Source organism: Ailuropoda melanoleuca, chromosome 11 (assembly GCF_002007445.2).
Source record: "Ailuropoda melanoleuca isolate Jingjing chromosome 11, ASM200744v2, whole genome shotgun sequence".
NCBI lineage: Eukaryota > Metazoa > Chordata > Mammalia > Carnivora > Ursidae > Ailuropoda > Ailuropoda melanoleuca.
The window spans coordinates 13,115,163-13,123,961 of NC_048228.1; the positions used below are offsets into that span (position 1 = coordinate 13,115,163).

The 8,799-nt window shown below is 57.0% G+C and overlaps 1 protein-coding gene across 1 annotated transcript in view; it reads left to right on the forward strand.

Moving 5' to 3' along the window:
• The window catches only part of IGSF21 (immunoglobin superfamily member 21), a 277,720-nt gene that overhangs the window by 171,135 nt on the left and 97,786 nt on the right, over positions 1-8,799 (forward strand). Inside the window, exon 4 of the mRNA XM_019807625.2 lies at positions 1,261-1,382. Within this exon, the coding sequence (XP_019663184.1) occupies positions 1,261-1,382 (122 nt within the window). The remainder of the gene's footprint in view (positions 1-1,260; positions 1,383-8,799) is intronic.

The window sequence follows — 8,799 nt, forward strand, 5'->3', positions numbered from 1 at the left end:
AAAACCGGCCCTGGCCACCACCCTCCCAGCCGCCCCCCTGCCTCCACCACGCAGAGCTGCAGGGAGCTAATTCCACATCTCCAGGCCCAGGCATGAGGCCTCCCTGGTCGCGGGCTGTTAGCGCGGAGCCCAGCTGAGCGGCGAGAGGCTGCAAGCTCCAGTATATAATAGAGTTGCTGACGCAGGCGGAAAACTGTAGGGAAAACTGCAGCCGAGTAAACAGATAAATAATTGAAACAGTGACAACACATACCTTGCTGCTTTGTGGAGTAACACTTTCATTAGCTGGAGGCAGCAGGGGCGTGGGGAGGCAAGCAGGGAGCACAGGACGCTTGGGTCCGACTTTTAATCAGCCGTGAAAAGCTGGGCACTGAAGCAGCCTTTGTCTTCCAGCTCAGGCTTTATTGTCACCTCCTGAGGTTCTCCCCCCCCCCACCCCCGGCTGCTAGAGGGAGGTGGGGACCTCATGACCTCCCTGCTGGCCTGTCCCAAGGGCAGCTAGAGGAGTGTGAGCCCCCATGCTGTCCAGGGGGGCTCCATCCCCAGGTCAGTAGTTGGGCTGCTCCCCAGTCTCCTCAAGGGCCCCCTGCCTCCAGACAGGCCTCACCCCAAATAGAATCCAAGGTGACCTCTTCCGTGTTGCCTTCAGGGGCAGTTGAGCTCTCCCACCTCCCAGGCCCTCCAGAATCTGGTGCTTGTGGCTTCTCACCATTTCCTTTCTGCCCCAGGCGCTCTGAATACCATCTTCTTTCCTGAGCACGTCTGCTCTTTCCTACCACAGGGCCTTTGCTCTTGCTGTCTGTCTCCTCTGCCTATGGAGCACTCCCCCCTTTTGCCAGGCCGCCTCCTGCTCTTCCTTCAGAAGGCAACTTAGACCTCGCTTCCTCCAGGGAGCCCCCTGTGACGACCTTATCCCCAGATGGGGGCTGGGCTCTGGGCTCTGCCATTCTAGGCCTACCCCTGACAGAATTTACCAGAAATGATTGCCGGGGAGAAGAGCCAGCTCTGCTCCTTCCTGGCATAGGACCTCAGGAAGTCCCTCCACTCCAGAGCCTCAGTTTACGCATCAGTAGAGTGGGGAGGACCTGGAAGGGTTCTAGTGATGGCGGTGACATGTCCCCGAGGGGCCTCTCCCAGGGTACCGAGGTGCTGGGCGTCCTGGCCTCTGCGTCTCCCAGTGTCCCCCAAGCCCGCACGCGCTGTCTGGAGCGAAGGGCTGGCCGGGCGCTCCCCTGTAGCTGCCTCTGTGCTCTGTCGTAGGTGACGGACGGCGGCACCATCAAGCAGAAGATCTTCACCTTTGACGCCATGTTCTCCACCAACTACTCGCACATGGAGAACTACCGCAAGAGAGAGGACCTGGTGTACCAGTCCACCGTGAGGTGAGGGGCCGCGCTGGGGGCCGCGTCTCCAGCCCTTTCCCATCTGCCCTGCGATGCTTTTGGGGGTTCTCAGGGTCCTTCTCCATGGGCTTGGAAGGCAGGGCTGGGGGCGGTGCTGCAGAGGGGACCCCGGTGCCTCGAGGGGCATCCCCCGGAAGGAAGAGCAGGGAGGGGTCAAGTCGCAGCTCTGCCCCGTGCAGCCCACCGTCCACATCGGCCCCCCAGCCAACTCCTCCAACCGTCCTGCGAGGTGGATTGTCCAAACCCAGTTTCCGGGTGGGGACTCTGAGGTCCAGAGTGGCTGAGCAATGGGCACCATGTCCTGCAGCCAGCAAGGACAGAGCTGGGACGTGGGCCCGTTCCGCTGGCTTCTGAGCAGAACACACTCTCCCATCCCCCATGGGTCCCTGCCCCACGAGGCGAACACGTGGACCCCAGGTCAGAAGTGGCAGCGGGACAGGAGGAAAGAGTCCTTGAGGATGGAGGTACTTACTGTGTACACCCCTCCCCCTTTTCTAGAAGACTCTAAGGTAGCAGACCCCGTTCCATGCCCTGCCATGCTCTCTATGTGTGGGTACCACAGCCCCGCACCCTCCTCGTGTACTCTCTAAAAGGCCCCCGTCCTGTTTTACCCTTACCACTCATTTGCCGGACTGCCGCTGTCCCTTCGGTGACCGGGTGAGCTCCTCATCAGTCTTCAGAGCCCAGCTCAAGCATGCCCTCCTGTGGGACACCTTCTTTAGGCTGCCCCTCGCCCTACAGAGCGACTCTCCCCCAAAGCCAGATGGCTGCCGGTCCCCTGGTGCCCACCCCTCCATGAGAAGGGGGGAAGTCTCACTGCATTCATGGAAAGTGGCTCCACACGGGCACTGCACGTGCACAGTCTTGCACACACGTGTGTGCACACGTAGACACACGTATGTCCATTTTCCTATACGACGTGGCCAAACATTTTGCCTGGTGCCCAGGCAGAAAGCAGCGGCCTGCAGGCCTGGCACATAGAGGGCGCACGCTGAAATTTGCACTGGCAAGGTGAGACTGGGTATGCTCCTCAGCCCTGTGGGCCTCAGTTTCCCCCTGGATAAAATTAGAAAACTGGACGGGAAGGTTGCAGAGGGCTCACCCCAGCCCGGCGGAAGGAATCTGGCAGGTGATCCTTCCCTGCACACTTTGTAAGATGGAAATTGGGTGTGCTCCCCGGGTGGACGTTTCTGGGGCCCCCTCCTGCCCGGACTTTGTGCCAGGAGCTCAGAACCAGCCGTTGCTGGGAGAATCCGGTGAGTATGCGGGTGCAAAGGGACAAGGCAGAGGCGTGCAAATGGCCGCACGGATGCCTTTATTCATGTGGATGATTTCCCCTGTACCTGCTTCCAGAAAGGATTTGGGGCTCCTTAAAATATTAAAGCACACCTAAGACCAGCCAGTTACAATCAAAATGAAAAACTCATTTTAGAGAAGAAAATAACCGTCCTGGGAGCCACAGATGGTCCTGCAGAGTGAGCACCCAGATCACCCCCGCTGCTTCCCAGAAACCCGCCCCCTCCACCCCAGCCCCACGTGGTTACCGTGGTCTCTGAGAAGTGCCCCCCACCCCAGCCAATCGCATTGTTCCCAGCCCCCCACCGGAGTCCTAAGCCAGGAAGAAAGCCCAAGACCACTAGCGCAGCCCTGACCCCTACCCCTCGTGGTCAGCGGAGCACCCAGAGCCCAGCCCCGGTACCGGTCCCAAAAGACCTGGTTCAGAGCCAGCTCAGCCACTTCCTACTGAGTGACCTTGGACGAGGGCCTCCACCTCTCTGTGTGTCAGTTTCTTCACCTATAAAGCAGACTTAATCGGATCGGCTTTTCACCGTCATTGCGGGATTTAAGTGAGATTTCTATCCTGGGGCCTGAGTTCCAATCCTGGCCCTCCACCCCCTTGCGTTAGTGTCACCTAGGCTTGGTGATCTGTGCCTGAGTTGCCCGATCTCTAGAAGGGAATGACAGTAGTGAGCAGCTTGCTGCAGCCTTGCGAGGGTTCCCCAGTTAATTCACATCGAAGGGCTGCCATGGTCGCTGAGCGGTGCACGTTTGCTATTCTTGCCCAGAAACCCCCCCCGCCCTTCTTCCACCATAAAACACCCTCACCTTTTTCCAGATCGCATAAAGGCCCCTTATGTATCCTCACAAAGAAACCCTGTAAATGCACGCACAGATGTTATTGTTTTCTCTAGCCCCGGTTTACAGCCACGGTCAAAGTTCAGCAAGGTCAAGGGACTTGCCCTGGGGTTCGGGGCTGGAATGACACAGACTGCATCTCACCCCACGCCACTTCCCCCTGTCCCTACACCATGCTGCTCTGCTACCGATGAACTGAGGAAACTGAGGCCCAGACAGGGAGGGGCCTCGCCCAAGGTAACAGGGCAGTGCTGATTTGCAGCCACGGCTCTTCCCTTCCCCAGCCTGGGCTCCAGTGGTGGTCTCCCAGGCAGAGCGCACCAGGGCAAAGGAGCCTCGAGGAGGCCACAGGGAAAAGGAAGGAAGGAGTCTAATCGGATCACGGAGAGCTGCCGAGCTAAAGGAGGCTGCGTCTCCAGGCTGCAGGGCCCCATTAGGGCTGGTGGCGGGGCTCGGGACTCCGCATTTACATATAAATGAAGATATTTACAAATTAATGCATCTCAACTAGAGAGAGTCCCAGCTCCACAGCTGTCTGAGCGGCTTCCTCTTCAGCTGGGGAAAGTAGGGGGAGAAGGAGGCTGAGATCACCAAGAATTGGCAGAGAGCAATTCTCAGGCAGCTGAAAGGAGCCCCCAGGGACTCCCAAAGCATCTCCTCCCACTGGAGGGGTTCCCGGAGGAATGGGCGTCGGGTGGGGTGATGGGACTTCTACCTCCTAGGGGGTACACGTGTGGCACCCCCATTCATGACCTTGCGCAGGTCATTGCCCCTTCTGGTGCCCCGGAGGCCCCATCTATCAAATGTCCATAGAATGAACCTCAGAATCTAAACTCCCAGCTTGGAACTGACAGTAATTTATTCCTTTAGAGGATATTTAATTGAGCACTTACTAGAAGCCTGGCATGGTGGAAGGTGTCCTGAGGGATCCAGCGGGGAACAAGAAAGACCTGGCATTAAACTCTCATGAGAGGAAGACAGTAAACAAGGAAAGCAAGACATAAGTAAATTTATCAGTACATATTCCACAACGGTGTGAATTCAAATGGCGATTCTATAATGAGGGGCAAGTAGGGTGCAGTGCCAGGGAAGGACCGCTGTGCTGGGGTGCCGTCCAGATGGCTGGCCAAAGCCCGAAGGATGGGAAGGAGCCATCGTGGTAGGGACGAGGGCGATGTGGCGGAGGTCCACACCCACCTTCAGCACGCTGACCCCTCCGCAGGCTTCTCAGGCAGCCGGAGCCCCACTCAGCTTGCTCATGGGGTGAGGTGGGTGTGCCAGACGAGGGGCATCCCAGAGCAGCCTTGGCCGATGGGAGATGCTGGGTGGCTCTCCCGGCCCCCCTGCCCCTTGGTGGGACTACTCGGATGTTCACTGTCCCCTCGAGCTCCCCAGCAGGAGTGAGGCTGAGCGGCTCCCCCAGAATGACCTCTGTGATGCACCTGTATTGGCTCCTTCCCTCCCCACTGTTCTTCACTCCCTTCCCAGCTTCCGGGGACACCTTTGCAGATTAGCCACTGGCTCCTGAATCCTTGTCGCAGGGTCGGCTTCTGTGGTGCCCCCCTGAGTGGGGAGGCATGATATGGGTGACAGTTCCACCTGCTGGCTTCCTGCACATCACTGTCCTCCACACCTACCCCCTCACCCCTGTGCCTCAGCCGCCGTGCACCTGCCCTACCTCGGCCCCCGTGCTCCTGCCCCACCAGGCCAAGAACAGGTGGAGCAGATGGATGGACCCCCACAGAGGAGTAGATTGTGTGGGCAAAACTCGTTAATCCCTGCAGAATGCATCCATCCATGTCCCGAAGTCCTCTGCAATCCCTTGTCCCATTCCACGTGTTCAGGATGTCCCGAGGAGCACCAAGTGGGCTTCACTGGCCCTAATTTGGCAGCGAGGGAAATCTAGACTCGAGGTTGAGTGTGCTCCTGCCCCTCCCACACCTTGCCCACTTCCCTTTGCCAAGGCCCTACTCATCCATTCAGGTTCAGCTTGCACGCCGCCTCCTCCAGGAAGTGAGTCATGACTTCCCAGACTGAGTCAGATACTCCAGGGTACTTCCCCTCCATACCCTCCATGCCCTGACACTAGGTGTTCAAAGTCTGCCTCTCCCACTAGACTCAAAGCCATGGACGAGGACTGGGTCTGATGTCTTCACCAATGTCTCCCCAGCCCCAGCCCAGCACCCCCACCCTACCCCCACAACATTGAGGACGATATGTAGATGCTTGTGGGATGGGTGAGTGAGTGGTGGAAGCTATGGTGTTCTCCCACCACGGCTCTCCCTGCTGCTGGATACATGTAGGAGGGAGCATTTGGCCCCCCTCCCCCACCCCACGCACCTTCTCCAACGTTTTCATCCTTCATTCATCACAAAGGAATTGAGCAATTGCTACATGTCAGGGACAGTGCTGGGGATAAAATGGAGAGCAAGACATAATCAGACTTGCTCTTGTGAGGTTTGCAGTGTAGGGGGTGAGGAGAGACAGACTATAAAAATATGTTTAAAAGAATAAGGAAAAATATTGACAGTTGGTGATGAGTGTTTGAAGGAATAAGGTAACGTGACAGAGAATGACAAGAATAACGGAGTATGCGGCGGGAGAGTGGCGGGGGGGTTACTATGAGTTCCCTTATAGGAGGTGACATCTCAGCAGGAATCTATAGGATAGAAAGAAGCCACTGGCAGGGGTGGGGTATGGAGGGCATTCCAGGTAGAGGGCACAGCAAGTGCAAAGGTCCTGAGGTGAGAAAGCTTGACATAATCTAGGGGTTCCCAGAGGGCCAGTGTGGCCAGAGTTTAGGGAGTGAGCTGGCATTTATTCTCTGTGTCCCGGAAGCTGCTGAAGGTCATGGTCTGATGTGATATGTCTTATAAAGCTCACTCTGGTTGCCATGTGGAGGGGGGTTGGCGGCGCCAGGGAGGGAAGACAAAGCCCTCCCCAGTTGAGCCTGGGGACAGGGAGAGAGGTCTGTCTCTTCCTTGGCCCCAGGACTTAGTTTCCAAGCCTGAGTAAGCTGGGAGAGGGAGCGACCACAATGTGGGGCTGGCAGGGGCCAGGAGGCAAAGGGGTGCCAGAGAGCCGGCTCTTCTGGGGTCTGATCTCCGTGCCCCAAGAACACGTGCGCCATCCCCAGAGCACGCAGCAGGAAGTGGAGAACAGCTGGGGGGGTGGGGAGGAGCCCAGGGGCTTCGTGGAGAGTGGGAGTACACAGTTACACCTCCCTAATTCGTATTTATCAGGGGAGGGAGATGGGGGAGAAATCGAGTGAATGAAGGAAGAGCCTGGAGGAAAGAGGACGTGGAAAGAAATGCCACTTCCTTTATTACTTCGAGATGCAACCACTCACATATTCGCTCGACAGCGCTTATGGAACATTTGCTGCTTCCAAGGCACAGAGCTGGGGCACAGCGCCCAGAGGTGGTCGGGATGCAGCCCCAGCCTTGTCCTCCTCAGATCTTTGAGCCCCCCTCCTTCCCCCGCCCCCGCGTGCCCAGAAGTTCCTCCCAGGCTGTGCTCTCTCTCTTTCATTTCAGTAACCCCAGACCCTGCTCGGCATTTAGAGAGGAAAAATAAATATTTGTGGAATGAAGGCAGAGAGAGGGGAGATAAAACATGGAGATAAATAGCTAACAATTCAAGTAATAAAGTGATAGCCGTCCCAGGAAAGACTCCGATATAATGCAGTGATGAATCAGAGCTGGAGAGACCCGGGAAATCAGAGAGAAGGTGGCGTTTGAAGTGGCCCTAGAAGCATAAGTAGGTTTCAGACAAGGAAGCGTGGGGAGCGGACACTCTAGGCAGAGGGCACTGTGTGGGCAAAGGCGTGGAGGTAGGGAGGTGCTGAAAGGAGGTGGCCCTGAGCCAACCTCTCGGGGTGGGGACCTTCCCTGCAAGCACGCAGACGGAACCTGCCAAGTAGAAGCTCCCTGCAATCTCTTTGATGGACTACTGGGCTGGTTTTTATTTTTATTTTTTTAAGATTTATTTATTTATTTTTGGGGGGGAGGGGCAGAGGGAGAGAATCTCAAGCAGACTCCCTGCTGAGCGCGGAGCCTGACAAGGGGCTCGATCCCAGGACCCCAAGATCACGACCTGAGCCGAAATCAAGAGTCAGACGCTTCACTGTCTGAGCCACCCAGGCGCCCTTGTGTGCCCTTTTAAAATAGACACATTCGCTGTCTCGTCCAAAGAGCAGAGGGACTTGCTTCCCTCTGAAAAGTCACCTGGCGCTTCTGCAGACTCATCTGTGAAAGTGCAGGGTAAACTCCTTCTCCGGTCTTGGTAGGAAGTACAGTGCCCTCTGACCCTGGTTGGTTTGAGTCTGAATTGCATAGCTTCCTTGTCCTTCTGCACGGTATCCTGAGCCGTGCGTCCTTTTCCTCCGAAATATACACAGCCCTTGCTGCTTGCACAGACGTGGCCGTTCATGTGTTCCCTCATCTGACCGCTCGGCACACGCGGCGAGTACCATGTGTGTGTTGAGCCTGTGCTAGGTTACGCCCAGTCCTTGACCCACTGGAAACCCCCTCCTCTCTCGCACCCAGTAAGCCTCCGGGAATGCGAGAGAGCCAGAGTGACATTGTAAGGACAACCTTGAGCCCTTTTCTGCAGTTTATTCAGGACAGATTATGCCTCTTAGTCCCATCCGAATTGAACACCGCAAGTGGGAGCAGGTCCCCATCGCAAAACCAGGGATGCTTTTAGGAGCGAGGGCTGCAGTTCTCCTCCCGGCCACTAGGGGAACGTCCGGCCGGGGAGCTCCGCTCTCAGAGCCTGAGCAGCAAGGCGCCTTGGGCGGGGGCTCCCCTGCCAGCCCCTCCCGGGACCACCTGCATGAGGATCACCCTGGCAGTGGCTTAAAAACATCAGTTCCGGGGTCCACCAAGACGGACTTTGATTCAAGGCGCCTGGAGCGGGGCCTGGGGAATCAGTCTTTTAAAAAGCCTCCAGAGAGAATTGCTGGTAGCACCCACTCCACGCATCACGTTCCACCTGCTGCGATGTGCGGACAGGGGCCGAAGAATTCAGGGGGAAGCCGGAAGACGCAAATAATTCTAGTTGCTGCTGGGGCGCCTGGGTGGCACAGCGGTTAAGCGTCTGCCTTCGGCTCAGGGCGTGATCCCGGCGTTCTGGGATCGAGCCCCACATCAGGCTCCTCAGCTATGAGCCTGCTTCTTCCTCTCCCACTCCCCCTGCTTGTGTTCCCTCTCTCGCTGGCTGTCTCTATCTCTGTCGAATAAATAAAAAAAGAAAGAAA